The sequence below is a fragment of the Fukomys damarensis genome, unplaced genomic scaffold (assembly GCF_012274545.1).
Source record: "Fukomys damarensis isolate Sample0158 unplaced genomic scaffold, DMR_v1.0_HiC HiC_scaffold_20, whole genome shotgun sequence".
In the NCBI taxonomy this organism is placed as follows: domain Eukaryota; kingdom Metazoa; phylum Chordata; class Mammalia; order Rodentia; family Bathyergidae; genus Fukomys; species Fukomys damarensis.
The window spans coordinates 27,052,777-27,074,932 of NW_022900932.1; the positions used below are offsets into that span (position 1 = coordinate 27,052,777).

A 22,156-nucleotide genomic window follows, 5' to 3' on the forward strand; every position below is an offset into this window, starting at 1 on the left:
ACCTCTCCATTGGGAAACTATACAATATCACTGGGCCATGTTGCTATATACAAATAATCACCTTACAGAGCATAGAGGTTACATAGCCAGAATCACCAAAAGTATACAATATTTACAACACCGTAAAGTTTAAAAAAGTATAAACAGCCAAGAGATTATGCTGCTATTCTTCAGACATATTTCAACCATGGGGAGACAAGCAGAATATCAAATACAACAGCCAACACTGGAGTTTAAGTGCTCAAGGTAATCATTGCAATGGTGTGGGTCTCACCAGGGCGAAATTGTTCCCATTTCTCTTTAAAATTGGGACAAGGGTAAAATAAGACCAGATGGGACTTGGCTGACCATCACCAAATGTGACTTTGTGAGACAACAGTGAAGAGAAATAAATGGTTCTCTTTGAAGGCACACTACATAAAATATTTTTTGTGGAACCACCTTGAAATTTCCATCTGACACATTAACACAGTGAAATACAGTACTTGAGAATTCATGCACCAGGTCAGAAAGTTGTAAAGTCCACACTGAGTTTTAGCAAACCCTTCTGTCTATGCCCTGATGAACAAGTGAACTTAAGAGCTTCTAGCTAGTAAATAAATAAGTCAGTCCTGTGGCAAACACTACAAGTTCAAATCACTAAGAGAATACTTAATTCTGAAACTTGGTTGGGCTTTTTTTTTTTTTATGTTGAGTTTTCAAAAGTTAGACCAGAAGTTGCAGGAAAAGGATTTTTAAAAATATTATTTGGAATCTCCAAATTTCCAATAAATCACGAACTTAGCACATTATGAATTGCAACATTTCTTGGAAGCCACACTCAGTAAATAGATTTATGACTCCACTGCCAATTAGATTCCATAGTTTCCTTTACAGAGCTACCAATAACAATGGTTTGATTGCACAAAGAAAGGCTTGTGCAATTCCATTCAATAATAAGGCCCCTTGAACTCAAACAACGCAAACAAAGCCCTATTTAAGACTTTTTAAAACGTAGCTCTCAGCCAATGAAGAACTCAATGGTCTTTTTGAAACATATCCAAGATCTCTGTTTGGAGTTTTAAAACAAATAACACACTGCTTCTATTGGGAATGTATGCCCCCATCTCTCTTTATTTGTCCTGATGTTCTGCCGAGGGTATGAGCTTCCTCAGACCGAAACAGTGAGTCTCCTCTCGGAAGAGATGAGAAAAACAAAAGCTGAACTATGTTAACATTGTTTGAAAAATGGTGTGATCAAATTCCAACATGATGAAACCAGGCTGAAATCACTGCAGTGGAGAAAACAAGTGCCCCATATTACAAATGGGTAGGTGAACTCCACAGAGGATAGACAGCCCCCATTTTCTCTGAGAAAGGAACTCAAAAACCACATCCGATCTAGTCCATGTCTGCTGCAGAGCCACCAAGTTTTCCTCTTCCACGTCCTCCGATTCTGTGACCATTCAATCTAGTGCAACTTTCTTACGTGTCCTGGCTAGCATTTTGCCAGCTGGAATTGAGATTACCCCCCACCCCCATTCTTGTGCAATAGCAGGATAATCTGCACTCACACATTTATAATCTAAATTCTACTAGTCTATCTATGGTTCTATTAAATAATTGAAGCAAATGGAACTCTTAACACTGGATCTCTACATTCTTCTGTTTCCACCTTTGGATATTAAGTATGTTACATGGAATATTTGGCTTCATATCATGGAGACATTTCAATATCAATGCACAGCATGCATGGCTTTGTGTAACAGCCGCAGTTTCACCATTATTGGTTTTATTTTGCAGTCAAGTTACCTATTTAGAAGTTGAAAATTGTCATCAATATTCATAGACTTAAATATCTCAGAGGTAAAAGACTTGGTTAACTATGGTTCTAAAGTCTACTGGTAGTGTTGGGGGAGGGAGACCATGGGCTAAGGAGTTCACCGAAGCAGTCTCCAGCAGGGATGGGCAGGAATGGGGAAGAAAATCCACTCCATGGACTCTTAATACCTTTTCAAAAAACCGAATCCATCTTGATGTTACATCTTGGGAGCAAATGGAATAAAGTGCCCAGAATGACAATAGGCATTCTCCACATCTTTTGACTGCTTGAATAGCTTGACCATTCATTTACAACAATAAAAGAAGTCAAAGTGGATGGTATTGCTAGGTGTGTAAAAAAACCATGGCACAAACCACCTTCCTTGTGTGTGTGTACACAAAGCCCACACCCCACAAGCCCAAGAGGATGCCTTTCTTTTAAATGGGTAATCCAGTATGCCAGTTGTCCCCAGAGATGTAACCCGGAGACAGTCTTCTCGGGAATGACAAGAAACCAACTGATGAAGGCATTGTGACTACCTACGACTCAGCAGGCCGAGGCCCAGGGAAGCTGCGGTGGTCTGGCCTCCAGCCGCTCCTCCTCTGCTGGACGGTCGAGCTCCGTCCTCTGACCAACCCCCTATCCCAGACTTTAAATGGAGCAGTGCCAACACCCATGTAAGTCATTCTGGCTCCTGTTCTAATTTCTGAAATTCCTAAAATATCTGTGCAGCCCACAAATATGTCCTCTAGATTCTGTTGTTATTCAGCAGCTCGCTGCCAGTGAGGTTTTTGTTTTTATGATTCGTCTGGTATGTAGGACAGTTTCACAGCCTAGATAAGGTAAGTACAATGCTCAATATTTTCACATCACCCAATACTTCAAAGCAAAGCATCTGGCCGGGTAAGCAGTGCATAAGCTCTTTCAACTATGCCATTTATGAGGAAAAAATTCCGTAAGCTGCGGATCTGCAAAGGAACATTCTTTGCACGATTGTGTGCTCAACTGTTTCTTTTTCATTTGTTCCACTAGAATCAGTTGCTTCAATTTGTAAACAATAACTTTACCACCCAAAGCTGCTCAAAATGATAAATTGTGGAAAAATTACAAATACACAATGACAACTAGGACAGTTAGTCAGCCTTTAAAACAAAACAAAAATCAAAATGAAAACAAAAACAAAAGACCTGCAAACAAAAGCGATATTGTTTAATTAAAAAAAAAAATAAAAAAGACAAGAAGGAACTGGAAGAAAATGGAACTACCTGTATATAAATTAGGTGAGCAAACAGTGATATGGGTAGTTTAAGAACCAAATATATACAGTCAATTTAACAGTGTTTACTTCTCTGGTTTCTTTAATAGTGTCAAAATGAAAGATCTATTGAAGATTCACTATACATTGCATTGATTGAAACTTGGAGAGTTTTATGAAAAGAGGGGCATCCCTTGGCTGTGTTTGCCAGTCTTTCTTGCCCCTTCCTTTGAAAAGCCTTCTCCCTTTTTTTGGCCCAGATTGCTTTCTGACCATCTGAACTCAGCTGGGGTCCTCTAAGTTCTTCCTGGATATGCATAAATCCCTTCACAAGACCCACGTATGAAGTGAATGATCTGGAGGTGCGAGGGCATCCGTACTGGAAGGGGGTCAAGACTGACCATCCAAGGCTAGAACTGTCCCAGAAAAATTGGCCTTGATGACTGGGACTAATTGTATCCCCAGATTAGAAGAAATACTGGCTTCCAACTCTGGGAGCCATCACTCCAAGCAGGATGTGACGCTCCGTGAGCCATGCCGGTTTGGGATGCTGGACTGAGCTGGGTTTACAGTTTTGTACTAGGATGTACGGACGACAGCTGGGAAGGTGGAAAGGCAGCTTGAGGATTTATAGCAGCTAAAGGGTAAATGCTGTTGTGCAAAAGGTCCCCATACGAACTTCCTACAGGTGTGGCCGCAGCCAAGTGTCTGTACAGCTGCTGAGAATTTGTTGGTGATGTAAAAATTCCTCTTTGCATCACAAGCGAGTGGAAAGCCAGAGGCTGCATGAGTGGAGAAAGCACAGCCTGATTTTTCAAGTACTGCAGAGAGTGAGAATATCCAGCTGGGAGCCTGGCGTTGAGGCCCGAGTTACACAGGCTCCCAGAATACAAACCTGGGAAGATTGGGGAGGACAGGGGTAGCTTGTGGCCTTCTGATCCTCCACCAGAATGCCCTCCATAGGTGGCCTTGCTGCCTTCACTCTCCTGCTCAGAAGACTTTTCCTTCCCGGACGCCTCCTTGGCCGGGTCCAGGGGAGACACTGCTCGGGCCTTTTTCCCAGCAATCACAAGGTCCAAATCCTCCAGGCTGCGTTTTATGGGACGCGCAGCACCAATGTTCTGAGGGCTCATTTTCCGATGTAGGATAGGATGGACCATGCCTTCCATCTTTCTGAAATTCTCTAGTCTCACATGGTGAGATTTTCCTGATCTTGAAAGTGATTCGGGGTATTTTTTAGAACCCGACATGGTCATGGGTGAAACCCGACAGGCTTTGGGGTGACAGTCTCGACTCTGGCTGCTGATGACCTGGAACTGGGAGATGCCCTTGCTCTCTTGGGGCCCCATGGCTGAGTGGGCCAGGCCCAGGACCTTACTGGTCAGTTTGTGTGGGTTCTTGGGGAGGCTCAGATCCGTTGGCTGATCATCTGTAGAGGATTCTGCTGTGGCTGACTTTTTGTCTTGAAGATGAAGAGACGCGAGATAATTTACGTGGAGCTTTTCTTGGTGTTTGTGGGAAGCGAAAGAACTGTTTTCTGACTCCCTGTACACGTCCCTGGAAGCGTACTTGGATGACTGTTCATTATGAAGGTGGTGTTCCGTATGTCGGTAGAGGCTATGGAGATGTGGGGAGGAGTAGAAATCCGCCAGGAAGCTAGGCATGTGGGAGTGGGGGAGTGCCCTTTTCTCTAAGAGTTTATCCTTGCCCTCCTGAATTTCTTGTTTCAAGACATAGGAGTCAGCCAGGGAGTTAAAATGATGCTTGGAGAAGCTACAGCGGTGGGCATCTGATCGACTCAGTTTGTCATGCTTGAAAATATCACTGATGCTCTTCCTCTCCTCTGAGGGCTTGGTTTTGAAACTCTGGACATGCTGAATCACTGATGGCCTGCTGACTGCCATGTGGTCAGTGCTTTGGCTGTGGTGGGCCTGGGACAAACTGGAACACAAGTCATCCCTGGCAATCAGTTTCTTTTTGCTGATCAAAGGGGGTGGGGAGCCGTAGGGGTAGCTGCTAGAGAGGCTGGCCCCACTCACTTGGGACAAAAGCTTTTTCTTGGCCAGTGGGGACATGATGCCTGGGTTGCCCCTGGAATAGAGCAGGGGTGTGTAATTCAGTCCATGGTTTTCATTCATGGGCCCAGTCAAGTCTTTGTCTTTGAACATGTCAAATGACTGGACCACAAGGACCTTTGGGGTCTGCTTTAGTGCATTGTGGATGTCGTCACTGCCTAGCTGATCTACCTTCACAGTGCAGTTGGCAATGTAATCCGCCATTGCAGGCAGTTTGTCATCCTCGATCTCATTCTGGTTTGCCAGTGGTGGCTGCGTGGTGGGGAAGCCAGGAAAGGATGCATCTTGGAGGTCATTTTCAGTGCTCTCTGTAAAACAGCAGGATTTGGATTCCTGCTTTGTATCCACGGGGGCAGCAGGAGAGGCCAGGGACTGTTTGCCAGCCCCAGGGATGGGGGCTGGGTCCCTCTCTGGAGCCAGGGGTGTGCTGGGGAATGGAGCTGCAGGCCCCTTCTCGCCCACCTCCTCAGCCTCCTTCTCACTGTTAGAACCTTGGTCTGTTTCATTGTCCTTCTCTGGGTCTGTTCTAGATGCCAGGGACCTTGCTGCAAAATCCTGGTAACCTTCTGCCTTTTTCTTCACATCTGCTGCCACAAGAGGTTCTGCGCTGCTTTTCTGGTTTAAAGACTCTTGTTCTTTCTCGGGCTCTGATGAAACCTGATAAAACATTTCAAAAGACAGTCAGAAGAAAACCAAATACGCTGACATGTTTTGCTGGAAATAAAAAAATTACACATAGCATTTTTCCTTGAAAACAGGCTTGTCAATCAGCTCACTGAGTTTCTGTAAGGCTTTATTACTCCCCAATCATGGTTCTAAACAAAGAATCCTAAATTACAGAAACAGGGGAAATATGCATATATCCCTTATGAGACACCTATCAAAATAGCAAAGTGTTGTATACTGATGGTATCCAATCACATTACTCCTTGATTCTAATATATAATTTAATTCTAAGGTTGTCTTCTTGTCAAATCAGTCAATTATCCAAATGGGTTTTAAATTACATGTTGTGTTTTATGACACTTCTGGGAAAGATTTTTTAAGCACCTCTTTCAAAAATCCAACCAACTCCATGTCAACAACAAACTATACTCCTTGCCTTTCTTTGAGAGAGAAAATCCCATCCTAATATGTTCAATATGATGCAATGAAAGTTAATGATACTTAAGTGTTAATAATTTTTACTCAGTGCCACAAGACTGAGTAAGATGCAGATAATACTAAAATATTAAAGTATGCAGAAGCAATGGTAGTCTATCTACATGAGGGATAGATGATATTCTAAGTCCTCCTAGGTTGCAGCAAACTATATTTCTATTAAAGCTAAAAACAAAATTGTCAAAATTCAGACAGTAAGTGCCACCAAAAATACAGCTTTTCTGTTCATTGAAATAAATTATACTCAATTTGACAGATCCTTTGCATGTGTCCCTATTCACAGAAGTCATGGGCATAATTCTTCCCATTTATTATATTATATCGTGTAATCATGTAAGCTTTGACCTTAACAGGTCATTTTAATTTTCCACCTGTGACCCAGCCAACTGACAAGACTTTTCAAAATTACTGTCACTCTGTCCTGATGTGTCTTAGTGGAACAGTCATGAAACAGCTGTATTGAGCTGGTCCCCCATCTCCTGCCCTAGTCTTATCTCTTCAATTTTGTTCTCTGTTGAGAAAAGAAATAATGACTTCATTAGCATCTTTGAGTAAGACTGATGATGCCAGTTTAAGGATACACAGGACAAACCTCTTAAGGAAATCACTCCCATTTCAGTGCTATAGCTCCTCAAACCCGCTTAAAGATACCTCTGCTTTCTAGAGATGTTATACAAAGAGCTTCTGCCTATCCCTCCCCACTCTTCCACTAACAACTGCTTTTTCCAGTACAAATATCATTATTTTACTATATTAAGAATCATCATTGGTCCCTTGAGCTTATACAGTACATGAAAATACAGAAAAATGAATAAAGCAAGTGAAAAGGCAAACTGCATTTAATTATTAATTTCTGATGAGGCTATGGTTTGAAGTGGAACTACGGGGAACACTTAGCCTCACTGAAATTTCTACAGCCAAGGTTTTTAGCTTTGCTGGAGTCTCACGCTCCTGGCTGCAAAACAGGTTTCGGGGAGTCTTTGAGAGCTAAGCTGAAAAAAAGTAAAAAGCCATTTTTCTGAGATGGCATTTTATGATCAGCCTTAGTACGTTAAATGTAAAATATCTTCCCCTGTACAATCTGTTACCTGAAGATAGTGGGTTTTCCCATTTGGCTCAGGACCTCTTGTCAAAAGCATCAAAAATTAAATAATGAAAACTATGACAAGTCTAAACCCAAGCCCCCAAACAGTCAATGATTAATAACATGGGTCTCTGCTGGAGGTGAGGAGCAATTCTTACCAGATCACCTTGAAGAAGGTGGGTGAATCTATGTGGGTTAGACCCACCTCATGTGACAACCTCTGAAATGCTCGATCTCTGAGGGAACAGTTGGGCCCTATACGAGACAGGGAGCCTAGCAGCTTTGGGGTTACTCTGGGGAGCAAGGATCCAGGCCTGGCGAGTGGTTGTCTCCCTAGAGGATGGGCTCAGCACACGTGCTGTGGATCTTCTCACAAATCACAAACCAATCCTTTTAAACTTTATCTCCCAGATGGAGCCACGCCAAGGTCAGCTGGCCCCCTGGACCTCAGCTTGCCCCCTGGTACTTTGGCCTCACCGTATACATGGTATCTAATAGAACTCAGTGATCCAAATCCCTATAATAAATCAGCAGGCCAACAGGATAAAAGAAGAATAGAAAGTAAGCCTTAGAATTTTCTTGCTTTTGGCCATTTAAACTGCAAACTTGCACATGTTTACAGTCTGTATCATCTTTTTTTTCTCCTTCCGTTTAAATTAGTAAGCCTAAAATAATTATAAAACTTATGAAAGAAACATTTTTCCTCTCGGTATTAATACTATCTTCTTATAGAGAAGTCAGTTGGGTAAGTTGATATCTACTTAGAAGGATGCTGTGTGTGTGTCTGTGTGTGTTTAACTCAGCATTTAATTAGGGAGTCTCTTATGTGTTCATTATAAACCTGATTTTTAGAGGGTGTTTAATATCAGCACCAAGATTCCCTTGGGGGTTGAATCCTAGAACATGCTGTCTCCAAATGTGGCTGCTAAGTCTTTTTTGTTTTTTATTTTATTTTTTTTATGGGCAGCAGGGTATTTTTATTATTCATGTTGAAACAGAGCCCAGATCAGCCTCCATAGCTGTCTGTGCACCAACAGTAAAGGTTTCAACCAAAGAACTGCTGGGGGCTGTGGGTAGTTGAGGCTTGTTTTAAAAGGTTCAGAAACTACCTGCTAATATGAGAGATAATGATGGTTTCAGAGGAACCATTGCAAAATTCCCCTATAAATAATATGTACTTAAGATCTTGCTAACGTGGTCTTAACCCAGGGCCATTGCACAGAGAGGCCCATTACCGCAGGAAAACACATCTTGAAAGTTTTTAGGAGAATCCTGCACAGACACAGCACAGTGACTTCAATGACCTCTTCCCAAGACCCCCAAAGGCACATTGACTACTCAGACAAACTGGCCATGAAATGCTCAAGAAGCCGTGTTTTCATAGTGGAATCCCTTCTGAGAGTTGCAGCTCCGGCTCCCTCTCTTAAACTGAGAGCATCTGTTAATAGTTTTCTACATGATATCCTCATCTTTCCAGATTCTCTTCTTGGCCTATCCTATCCCATCCAACCCCGCCTCATCCCCCATCTTATCCCATGCACTGCATTTCAACTCCTGCACAAAAAAGGAAGAGTTTAGAAACATCAGGGAGCTACTGCAGGAACTGTGAGGCTTGGAGGATTGATTGATTGATTGATTGATTTTCAGTATTGAGGACTGAAATTGGAGCCTCTGCTCTGTGCTACACCCTCAGCCCCTTTTTAAAATGTTTTATTTTGGAATAGAATCTTGCTAAATTTCTAAATTGCCCAGGCTGGGCTCAAATTGTGATCCTCCTGCTTCAGCCTCCCAGAGTGCTCCGATTATAGGTATGTGGCACTGTGCCCAGTTAATCTTAGAGGTTGTGATTTCTCAGTCTAGCCATGAAGGATGCAGGGATCCATCTGCGGATTCCAGAAGACCACCAGGCAGGACAAGTCTCACAGAGGCGGCATCCCTGTGGAGCACAGCAACTGACCTCAGATGCATCCTGGGCTTTCGGTGCATTCTCTTTTTCTTTCTTGCTCTTAAGTATTTCATGTTTGATGCGTTTGTTTCCTGATACTTTCGTTTTATTCTCATTCTCTTGTGAACTGTTCTCCTGTTTCCGAGGTTTGATTGGAGGCAAGGGCTTATCTTCCTCTCCCTTAATAAACCTTTCATAAGGTAGGATTAATCTAAAATGAAAACAGAAGAGATAATAAATGAGCTGAGCCGTTCCAGTAGTTTCAATACTATAGGCGTTTGTTTTCTTTTCTCAGTGCAGTAGCCCCCGCTTTATCCATGAAGGATGACCGAAACTGCAGCTTAGTACCCAGCCCTAAGTACACTATGCTGTTTCCTGTACGTTCATACTTTTGTAAACTTCATTTGACATACTAGGCACAGTGAGAGATTATCAACCACAACTAATAATACTGTAGAAAAATTATTTTAAATTGTTGTCATGAAAATTGGGAGAATGTGGTCCCTCTCTCCTGAACAAGTCAAGACAAACGTATTTTACTTTCAGACTGTGGCTGACCTTGTGAAACTGAAACCATGGAGAGCAAAAGCACAGATATGGGGGACTACTGTACAAACTGCTTGTTGAATGACATAATTGCCACTGAATCACAATTTAGTGATCTACTTCATTGGTGAAAATCATTCTTGGTCACTTTAATATTTTTCTGCAAAACAGACTTCCTCTTGGTTTCATGGATCTGTACACTAAGGGTACCAGTGGAAGCAAACAAGGTTGAAAACACCATCATCACTGCCCACAGCGAGTGGCTAAGTTCCAACAACAGCACGACAATAGGATCAGCTGCCCTTCATTTACTGCATCAAGTGCTTATTGCATACCTACTGAGTGCCAGGCAGTGATCCTAGCACTGAGATAGAGCAGTGCACAAAGCATTCAAAGCCTCTGACTTCAGGAAGTTTACATTCTACCAGGGCCTAGTACAGAGACAGGAACATGGCACAGATCGTTTCATATCATCTCTACCATATTCTTAAGGAATATTATTATTATTCTCTTTGTGGCAGAAGAGACCGTAGAGGACCGCAGCGGTTAAATAATGTGCCTAAAAGTCACACCATTTGTTACAGCTAGAATTTGAATCTGGTTGCACCTATACCCAGTTTTTCTTTAATCTTTATTCATCTCAAAATGTAGACCCAACACTTAAGACCATAGGGCCAAGGGAGACACACAGCATGATTGGAATGGCTAATGCTGTAGAGCAGGTAGTGCCACCCAAGGGGGTCTGTTTTGGGCACCGAGTAAAACAGGGCTCCCGCAAGAAGGAAGCAGAGCAACCACTGAAGCCACAAAAATCAGAGCGCTGAAAAATTCAACCATTTTAATTATATAACTTTTTAAACAAAGTGCATAAAATTGCTCTAAAAAGAGAAACATCAAACAGCTCTGGTTTTAATCTGTTTTCCCTCTGCGACTCAGCTCTTGATCTGAACGGGAAAAAGAGCTGATGGAATTAAAAGGCATGGATTGCATTACAATCTCAGTTTCAACTTCAGTGATTAAAGTTTTTATAATGCATTTGGTATGATTAATGACTCACTGTGGGATTAATACAAGACTTGGCCTTAAAAATATGAACTTTAATACAGCAAACATAATTTGTTTTAAATAAGACAAGTTGACTCAATGAAGAAAATGTACTTGGCTTATAAACAATTAAAATCTGTTCAAATATTGGGAATCCTAATTAGTTTTAAACTAAGAAATCCAGGCAAAAAGTTCTGTGATTTAGACTTTTGTTAGTTATCCTGAAATTGGCTCTAACTATATAATTTGGGTCTCAGTTCTTTAAGCACGCACAACTATTCAGGTTTGAAACTAAGGACTTGGGGACATTTGTGATCATAATATTTTATTCTTTAATAATATACCAACAACTTGTGGGAAAATCAAATTCCAATTTCCAGTATATTAAAAACAAAATGCATTTACTGAGCACGCTCAGACAAGGTATGTGCAAGGAGGCATGAATAATACTTTGGAGCCCTACATCTGGCAGTGGGCCAGCCATGAAGATCAACACAGCCCATGGGGAATAGTTATCTTCAGATCCCATTACAAACTGAGTTCAAACATGTTACAGCTGCTAAAACTGGAAAGTGCTCTATGTAGACTTACTAAAATAATATATGGCTGCCAAATACCTGCTTCCCACTGTAATATTACAGTTAATGTTTATATAATAAAAAGCACAACTAAGCAGAAGAGAGAAAAAAAGCAATCCTGTTCATACTTGAATGTATTCTGTCTCATCTGTACAATCCCTGGCCCCATCCCCCCTCCATTCCTTTTATCTGAATAATTTTGCCAGGGACTTTATCCTCTTCAATATCAGCAGTTTGGGGATTTTTGTCCAGGAGAAAAATGCATTGGATATTTTTAAAACTGGAAAAATATTTCAAATTGATGTTAATGAAAACATATTTTAGCGTTGGGACAGATAGGTTTGTTTTACTTTTGTTTTGTTGCCATGGGAACACAAGGAGCTTGGGAGCCTGGGCGCTCCAACAGTTACCGTTTGTTGGTACCGCCCTTCCCCCAGCTCTATTCTTTAATTAAGATAGTGACACCATGAGGGACCCTCTATCCTGAAAAGAAGGACAGAATTACCTCTGTGTGAGGAACTGGTAGAGGGGTGTGGGGCAATAAGGAAAAATGAGAACTGGTGGGAAAGATACCCAATGGGGTTCCGATGGCCCCTCACCCTCAATCCTGACAGTCTTGGGCCAATGTTGCTCCGTAGATGGGTTCTAAAGAGATCTTCACTTCCTTTTACAATTTTGCAAGTTCATGAGGCAAGGTAACATTTTTATTTCAGTTCTTTTTTTTTTCCTTCCCTTTTTCTTTCATTTAGCTTTTTTTTTTTTTTTTTTTTTTTTTTTTTTTTTTTTTCTTTCCTTCACTCAACTGAGCAGCTGGCAGACTGACAACAGTAAAAAATACATTTTACTTTGCTGGTCAAGGCCTAAAGCCAGAAGCAGGAAATCTGGAATTAAATGTTTCTTGTATCTGGAAAGAGGCATGACTAAGGTAAAACGGAATCCAAACACAAGCTCTGCTTGTTCAAGGCGTCCAGAAGCTGCTGTGTGTGTGTGTGTGTGTGTGTGTGTGTGTAAAGGTCAACTGAATGTTTTTTTTTTTTTCCCTTCTAAATCACTGAAAGATAATTATAGTGGCTTGGGGAAAAAAGGGCTCCCAAAATAAAACAAGAAAGGCAGCAGTTAAACTCTGAAGAACAGGGCATGGTCTCGAACGGCACACAAACAATCACTGCTTCATAGAGTGGTTTCCGTTCGGTGAGATTTTCACTGAATGTTTTTTCAGTTATCCTGTCATGGTACAATACAATTACCCCACAGGATATGATCTTATCATTTGATTATTAGATGTTTTTGCAGTACAAGAGGGCGAAAGCTATTATAGATTTTTGAACATTTAAACATTCAGTGTACATGCGGTAACATTAAAAAGAGGTTAGCTCATAGAAGGTCAACATTGCCCAATGCAGGAAGCTGTGTAGGTGTGTATTGTATGAAGAATTCAGTATAACATGCTTTGCAGATGATTATTCCTCAAATATTTGTAGTACAACAGAGATTTAATCAGTTTCTAAACTGTACAGATAAAAGCAAAAATGTACCCAGCCCCCAAGAATTCATTACACAGGAGGAATATTTTCAACGGGCTGTGATTCCGAGAATTCAGGCTGAGTTTTAGATGGGTGGAAGTATGGAGAAGAGAAGCAATACATTCATTGGTAAATCCAGAAACATTTTCCCCCTCCAAATCTACATCTAGTCTGGGGATTGAAAGCTGGGTAGATAAATAGGTCTTTATCATTTATCCAGATTTCACATTTCAGATTAGCAAAATGCTTATTTATGATGCCATTAATGGATCTGAAATAGGTTAGCCGTCATGTATTAAAAAATAACATCTTTTCAGAGGCATAAGATTTGTAGCAGCATGAGATTTTATTTTTCCCTAGGAATAGTACAAGAATAACATTTTCCACCCCAAAGCAGAAACAGTAGGGGAGTCTTTTGCTATCACGGAGATTCTTATTAAATTCAGTCACTGTGAAGAGCAAGGTTTTTTTTTTTTCTCCTAATTCTTCTTCTTTTTTAAATAAAGATTTAAAATCAACCCAAATTAAAATTAACAAATCAATGGCATTATAACCTTGGTTTATTAGTGTCTGAGCCAGTAAATTATCATCATACAAGAAATTGCTGGTTTGAAAAGATTTTAGCTTTGCTAAATCTCAAGTTAAATAGTGGTGCTCGGTATACTAGGTTTTTAGATTTGCCTCATCTGATATTATAAAAAATTCAATACATTTCTCCACAGCAGAAGTCAGGGGTCAGCAAATCTATTACTGTAATGTAAGTAATCTGGCAACCTGCCAACTCTTTCTCCCTTTTATTATTTTTTTTAAACACCAAGACAGATAATTTTATATTTACAAAGTCTAAAATCCTCCAGGGCCTTGCTTCTCTCTCTCAACCAAAAGCAACAGCCTGACATTAGAGAAATGTATATCACACGTGTCCTCATCATTTGCATTTCATGCAAGAGAAGAAAAGAACCTTCATCTTTGTTGTTTAGAGGCAACATGCCTCCTTCCCCATAAACAAAGAAAAAATAATAAATTTTATCTGAATGAGTAACCATTAATGTCCGTTATATTGATTAATGCTTATATGGAATGGCTAAAGTTTTGGGCCAAAACATTTAGTAAATAGTGCTTAAGAGGAGAAATGGGAATCCATCTATTTATAGAGCTCTGAAAAATGATATTATAATAATGTTTGGAACTGATTCAAATCAGAGAGTTGGGAAAAGAAATGAGAAACCTTTAGGACTGTATGTGAATCTCAAACTCACCCAGTAACTTCATAGACACGTTCATGGTTTTAAACCAGTGAAAAATTCCAGGCCCAAATAGTTGCTGGTATCCTGGAGCAGAATATTTTAGGGGCAGAGGGAAATAAAATTGGTGTACATGTCAGATCAAAAATGTTCCTATGGTACTATGCCTATAGTATTAGTTTTTTCATAGCAGTATAAAAGAAATGACATATTGGATCCACTGGGGCTTTAGACATGATCTGATCCCAAATGGATTCATTACACCTCTAGGTTGATTCCAGGGTTGATAAATTCTAAAGTTTGGCCTGATGTTTCCCTTCACAGCTAGAAACTGAAAATATAACTTCACTGTGAGTGTGGAATGAAATCTTTCACCAAATATGAAGCCAAGAAAAGGTATATTTTTCCTTTCTGAAGATGAAGTACATAACTTGTTCAGGTTTCAATAAGCACAGAAAGTTTCTAATCTCACACACCGTTTACCTCTCAAAGTGTTAAACCACTGCTATAATAATGGCAAAAGAACATTTAGGCAGTAAGCAACTAATTATGGTATGAATTTTGGTAGATCAGAAAAACATAATGTGTTGAGTGTGAGCAGTGAAACATCACAAACCAAGAGAGCTATGAAAGAGGTCTCCAGTGTTTCCTTCCAACAGACAAAGATGTGAACTGGAAGCTTTGAGCATCAAAGTATGGAGCAAGGAGCACTGCTGAGGATAGGACATGACACATGGGCCTGCAGTAGGACTTGCCCGAGCCAAGAAAATGGCAAGTGAGAGCAACATGGATTCTGTGTGAAAGACTAAGCATGCTCAAGAATTAGCAAGGGTAAACTCTACTGTGTTCTTTGAAAAAGAAGCAAGTGTACATGCTGTCATTTGTATTCTATGCTAATATATCAAAAAGGTCTATTAAGGTCAAGAACAAAACACAATGATCAAGAACAAAACATAGTGATCTCTTTCCTGGGAAAACGATCTGCTCACCATGGGCTTCACTACCTACTCTAAGGACAGGAGAAGTTGAACAAGAACTCTTTTGAAAGGCTTTAATCTTCTTCATTTTCTCCTGGAAGTGATGAGAGTTTTTTTGTAGGCCTGTTGATAATTCTAATATCTCCCTCCATTGTATTAGAGTGGATTTGACTCCAAATGAAGAGAAGAAAGAGAGGAGCATAATGCTGGGACCCAGCAAGGATGCCAGGTGTCCTGATATGAGTGACATGGATTTTAGGGGAATGGGTGAGAGGCAAGGTAGGGTGGTAGAAAGAAACTTCAGGTCGTTATTATCTATTGCTTAGGCATTATTATACTAATAACAGATATGATATAGTAAGTTCCATTAACACCAGAAACAGTGCATGTCTTCAACTTTCACATTAAAAGATAGCCATGGTTATATTATTTTACCTTTGTTTCAAGGATGACAAAACTGAGGTTCAGAACTAAATGACTAAGTGATTAGACAATGCTACACAGCTAAGTTCCAAGTTTAAGTTCAAACACAGATCTGCTGTCCTTGCTAGTCCAAACTATCTTTGTCTCAGCTGCCTGGTAATGGTATAACTTTATGTATATTTATAATCTGGGAAGTATTGGTGTAAAGGAGATATTGAGTTATCACCCCTGGCCAGGTTAAGTGAATTCCAAGCTCTGGGGGAATTGGCTGGAGAAATTTGGATGAGCATTTTTTCTCTTCTCAGAGGCAACACACCTACAAAATGCCTCTATGGCCATTCCAAAAGGGTCAACCTATTACATCAAAGCACAATGGCTTCAGCACCAGTCACACTACACTTACGCCACGATAACCATGTTACAACTCTTCAAGAGGTGGTGACCTAATTGGATCAGTCTCAATTTAATACTGAACAGTAAGAGACTCAAGAATCTTGTCCCTAGGACTTAATCTTACCAAGTCTGAACTTCTCATGATCTTCCTAATGGAGTTCTTCAGGGGCTTTGCTTTGATGGATGATAACTCCTTGCCACATCTAAGGGTGTCTATGTTCATATTATACTCATGACTTTCAAATGAAGACCACATTGAAGAAAGCTGGACTGGGCTTAAAGAAGCTGACTTTTTGCCCCAGGGATTAAAAGACATGCTCACAACAGAGAATGCGAACCATAAACAGCACCTAGCCCTCTGGGGGGCCAGCCAGCAAAGATGGCAGCAATTACTCTTCTTAATGAGAAAACAATGAATAACTCAGAATGGAGTCTCATGGATCCATTTCAAGGGCAGATGGACATTATTTCAGGAATAATAAACAAACATAATGATGTTGTCTTCTATGTGATGGGCACCACACAAATGAAAGCAGGCAGAGTCCCTATGCAAAGACAGGCAAACAACTATTGCATTCAAGTCCCTTGAAGGTTAGAAACCACTGGTTCCAGAGCTTCTGAAATTTTTCACCAAGTCCCAACAACACTTACAATTCTGGCCGAACTTTGCAATAACTTGTACAAAAACAAAATGTTCCAAGAGGTTTTCAGTGGATGAGTTAAAGATATATTTTAATGGTAAACAATTACATTCTTCTGTCATCTGATACTTCTTTTTTCCCTTTCTTTTTTGGAAACATGCTTTCTGAATTTTCAATAGTTCCTTTGTGAAGGCATCTGTTACTCACATAATTGAAAAGATGTTTGTGCAGCGGCATGCTTGAGAGTACAGTTATTTAATCTTAATGATAAAGCCCTGAGGACAGAAAATCATAAGTAGAAACCTCTTGTTATTTATCAAAAAGAAAAGGGGCTAAGACACCTAATCTATTCTCAAATTTAAATTCATGCTTGATGAAAACTATCAATAAAACACAGAACCTGTAAAGTTTTTTAAATACTACATTTAGGTCCAAGGGTGGGGGGTAGGGTGAAAACAAAAATGAGACAATAAAAGAGCTTGACAAAGAGAAACTGCTGTTTGGCAAGCTTTTTTTTTTTTTTTTTTTTGGGTCAAACAAAGAACTTGCTGTAGTTTAAAGCATGACACACACACTTGATTAGTTTGTGCCGGAGGGTGTTTTTACACTAAACAGTGTAAACTCCAACTTCTATTAATTACAACTTGCGTTTGGAGGCAAATTTAAGAAATTTTGAATAGAGATTTTTTTTCAAAGGCTATTGTTTATTTTTTTAAAAAAAACAGAAACCAGTTTTTCTACTCCAGGGCCTGGCTAGGGTTTTGTTTTCCTTTTTTGAAAGTTTCTTGAAATATCCAGGCATTGGAAAGTTATCAGAGCATTTTAGGCATGCTGAGTGATACGGACTGTGAGACTCTTTTTGTATGAAATTACCCAACTGTCTTTTGGGTAGACAGTCTTTACAGATGATAAGAAGCTACCTGCAGGGCCAGGAATTTAGCTCAGTGGTTCTGCTGCCTGACTCTCAAGTACAAGGTCCCAGGTTCGACCCCCAGTACAAAAAAGAAAAAGAAGCTACCCGCAATGTAGAGTGCTTACTCTGACCTGATTCAGGTCCCTTAAGACAGCCAGCTTGGTGAGGTAGAGACAAAGACTAGATGCACAGTCTCTCTTTGCCTAACTCTGAGCAACTTGTGTTTGATTTCTTGGTTTGGAGACATGATTAGGGCCATCGGCCTTCTGTGGGTGCAGAGAAAAGGAAGACAATGCCTGATGGTAGGACTGCAGAGGAAGGAGCAAGATAGTGGGCACTGGCCAGGACTCCCATTAACAAGACGGCATTTGGGAAGGAGCTGCAAGCACCTAGATTGGCCAGTGTCATCTGGGTGAGGATGGCCATGATCTGCCCATTGGACCTTAAGACAAGCAAGTTTCGTAGAACCCAAGAAGACTACTACAATACTTGCCTTTGTATGTGCAATATGCAAATTCAGCTCTGGAATTCTCCCGATCATCCCTTTCTCCCCCTCATCGTACCTCTTTACATTTTCTAGAGAGAGCCACCCTTTCTGTTTGGATTCAATTTAGCTCATTCAACCTTTACTTCCTAATAAATTCATGATGTTGCACTGGAGAAGTTTCCAGAAGATAATATACTGGTCCTTGCCCTTAGAAACAGTTTCTCTATTATTCTTGAATTCTACCGCCTAGTTATTTGAGGCAACAGAGAATGATCTACTCCGAGTTCCAAACCTTCCTCTGTAAGATCCAGTTCATCTAGATCCTTCAGAAAGACTCATCTTATTTCAGTTGGAAATTTTCCTTCCTCTTCGATCCCTGTTGAACTTGTCACCTGTATCTATCATATATCTGGGTTTTGTGTTATAGCCTTAAACATTTCGTCTTTTCCACGTATGTATGGCTTAGGAATAACCTCTTGTGAAAAGTGAGATAAACGAGGAGTCACCGCACTTCCGTTCTCATAAGCGGGAGGTGGCTCCATGGAGCTGCTATACTGAGAAGGATTCTGAGGCTGAACTTGGGTTCATGGGAAGCAGCATCACGTTCCCTTAGCAATTTCTGCCAGGAGGCCGCGGAAGCATGGATATGTCCTCACTGCTTGCCATTCTGTTCTTAATTCTGGTTCACACATTTTCATTGTCCCTGAGGGTGCTGTGTATATGGTAGATTCAAAAAACAACTGGTTCTTGAGGGCCGTAGCAACTTTAAAAAGGCAGTTCATTGAAGGGCAAATCTACACCACTCAAAAAAAGGAGTCAGGCCACTAGGAGAGGACTTTTTAAATGATTTCAAATGCAGTCCTAGATTGTGTTGACAGAGTGATACTGCCCCCACCCCAAAAGTGCTCTGCCATACACGGAGTAGCTTTGGGTATTCTTTTCTCTGTGACACAAACTGGTGGTGTCTCATGAGAGCAAGCCGAGCTGGGCAAGGCCCATAAACTGCGCTCCACATTTTCATTAAGTGGAATAGGAAGACTTGGAGTGAAAGAGGAGCTCTGCCAATCATCTAGGAGCCCATCACATGGAAAGCTTTGGACCCCAAAGGTAGGGGTGGTCAATGGGAAGCCACAGTAGCGTTTGGCTCAGCAGGTGGAAAAGTGTTTGGAGGAAGAGCTCTTTCAGCAATGACACCTCCTCCAAGCTCTCGCACTATAGCCGCTTAAGCAGATCTTGCATAACCCAGCATTTAGTGCAGTTCTCAGGGAACAGGGCAGCCGGCGGGCTGAATTTGACCATAGGCATGGCTGATTTAATTTATGTAAAATACTTTCAAAGATATCAGAGCTGATATTTGTAAAGTTACATGATTTTACATAAAAAAAAAAAATTACTGTGAGAATGTGGAAAGGTCAGGAACACAGAGACAGCCTCTTACTGCCCCAAGAGTGTTAGCTGATCCCACTGGACCTCTATAGCATGAGCCTTGTGGACTAGTTGCCCACTCTCCCATGGCGCCTCATGCACTGCCATGTTGTCACATGCCTATGCGAACCCCTGGGTTTGTGATCATGGTGTGGAGGATTGCTTCTCCAATGACCTGAGATAAGGTCTGTTCGCCAGAATTTCTGATCTGTTGCAGGCTGATACTTTTGTACAATACCATAACAGTTACTAGAAAAATTAAATTTAAAAAGAAGCACCCAAATTCCAAGCCCCGATTTTTTATTAAATTCCGTGAATTTAAAAATTATTCTAGCAAATTTCATTGTAAGTGTATCAAAGCTTATTCACGAAGGTTGCACTTATTTACCCCTTATGTGCTAGTCACAAACAGTTCCCGTACAGATCAGAAAGCCTCATCTGAGTAGCACCAGTGTAAGCGGGGTTGGGGGAAATCTCTCAAATATAAAATCCCGGGACCCTAACTGTGACTTCCTAATTGTGTATTTATTAACTTCAAGAGTATCAAAATGAACAAGAATACATAGAATTGTGTCTTGAACATGAACAGAGCTTTAAGTCACCTTAAATTTTCCTTGGCCTTTGCTATGATATAATTAGCTGAGTTTCTTACAACCTGATGGGGTTTTGGTTTTTATTTTAAGGTACACGCTTATCTTACTCAGAATATAAAGCCTCCCCCACCCACCTAACACCTGCAGCAAAAGCAGCAGACCTTCCAGGTGTGTGTTGCTCAGTTTCTGGCCAGGTTGTCTAGCCTGGGTAGGGCTCACCCTAAGTCACTGTGAAGGAAGCTGCCTCAGACGCAGAGTATGACAGTCGTGTCCAAGGGGTACTTACAGGAAAAGCAGAAGGTTAGAATTTGAAATTGGGCATTATGTATGCAAGAACATGAAGCATAATTGCTCATTTCCCTCTCAAATGAATACATTTGTTTATGATTTTGATTTCTTAAATGCTCAGAAAAGCACATCACAAGTACTTTTGCCTTAATGTTCCTCTAAAAATCCCTAATAACAACTTCATGTGCTTCACAGAAACAGACCATGTGATTTATTCAGGAAAATTAAAACCAGTAATCTGGTTTTCTGTATAAAGATTTTTCCCCCTGCTTGTGCTTGAAAAACTGAAAACTAAAAAAACTAAAAAAACTAGAAAAAAAACCCAAAAAACAAAAAAACCTATCCAAAAAAAAAAGACATTAAAGAAATCTGCATGTGAAAATAAAGCCTCTAAAGTGAATTACTATTCCAGAAAAATCAAGCTAAAAAGAATTCCATAAAAGTAGCTATTTTTATCTCTGCTCCTTTACTGATAAAAGAGATTCCGAGATTCTTACAATTGGACAAGAAAGAAAATGCTTAACTTAGAAGGGTCCCATGCCCAGGAGGATGTGGACATTTTTCTTTGCATTATAATCTACAATAACTTTATCTATAAATCTTGAGCCAGAAATGTCCAGAACAACCACATTTCATAAGCTTTGCTGAGTTGGAGACATCTACATAGCAACAGCGTTGTGATGGGAAAACATTAATGCTTTTTATATGGGTCATCATCTGTAACATGAGCAATTAAGTACAGTACTAATGGACTATGGCCAGGAGCCTAGCACTAATATTAAAAACTGACAGAGATGAATAGGTTTGGGAGCAAAACCAGGCTGACAAAGACATTTTTATGAAGTTCTTGGACCCATTTGATTTAAACCAATCAGAGGCAAGTTTGCACAAGTCGGGCCTTCAGCGACAATGATGTATTCACAGGCATTGTACCATTTCTGCTATGCCTTAAATAAAAACACCCATTGATTCTTTTCAAGCCTCCACTTTCATTATTACACTCATTAATAAACCAAAAGTACCTAACTAATATACAAGTAACATTTACTGAGGAACTGGCTATTTTTTTTCTTGTAGTAAATGAAAACATTTACTGGAATCATGAACCACACTACATGAAAAATACATCAGTTAGATAATGCATAGTAGCTCACTCTTTTTTTTTTTTTTCATTTTCTAGGAAAGCAAAGCTGGAGGGAGGGAAATGGGAAAAGGAGCAAGTCTGTACAATACAATGAAAAGAATAAGAAACCAGCAGTCAAGGAGGGATTCCAATCACTGCAATTTTAGAAGGATTTAAATATGTCTATGCTAGATATTTGGCTACAAAATCCTAATCCTTCTCAATTCCTTGAGACTTCTTGAAAATGGTGGTCCTTCCTTAATCTAAGCATTTCTGCTTTACCCGTGTCCCTGCATCCTGAGACTAGCAAGAATGAAAGAAATACATCACAATCACAAAGTTGTGTCCAAGAGTTAGGTTCTTCTTTGATCTCTGGACAGATATGAATGTCCTCTGCCTCTCTCTGGAATTACAGAGGAAATGTCCAGGGCAGCAGTTCCCAGTCTTTTCCTTCACCGTAACACAGGAATCATGGGTGAACCCTTAAAGGTCATGATTGGTTCAAAGGATGGAAAGTGGCATTATTTTAAGTACAGTCTGATTAAAAATAAATAAATCAGTGACTTTCAAATTTTAGTAGTTATTATTAATTACTAATTATTCATAGCATCCCTTGTATTTAATAACAAAAGCCAAG

At 40.3% G+C, this 22,156-nt stretch overlaps 1 protein-coding gene across 2 annotated transcripts in view; it reads right to left on the reverse strand.

Moving 5' to 3' along the window:
* Nucleotides 1-3,024: 3,024 nt before the first annotated feature.
* Nucleotides 3,025-22,156, reverse strand: part of Arid5b (AT-rich interaction domain 5B) — a 175,016-nt gene continuing 155,884 nt past the window's right edge. For both annotated transcript variants that reach the window (XM_010645626.3, XM_010645628.3), the window contains 2 exons: nt 9,334-9,532; nt 3,025-5,788 (listed from right to left, as the gene is read on the reverse strand). In XM_010645626.3, the coding sequence (XP_010643928.1) occupies nt 3,623-5,788; nt 9,334-9,532 (2,365 nt within the window). In that variant the 3' untranslated portion in view covers nt 3,025-3,622. The remainder of the gene's footprint in view (nt 5,789-9,333; nt 9,533-22,156) is intronic.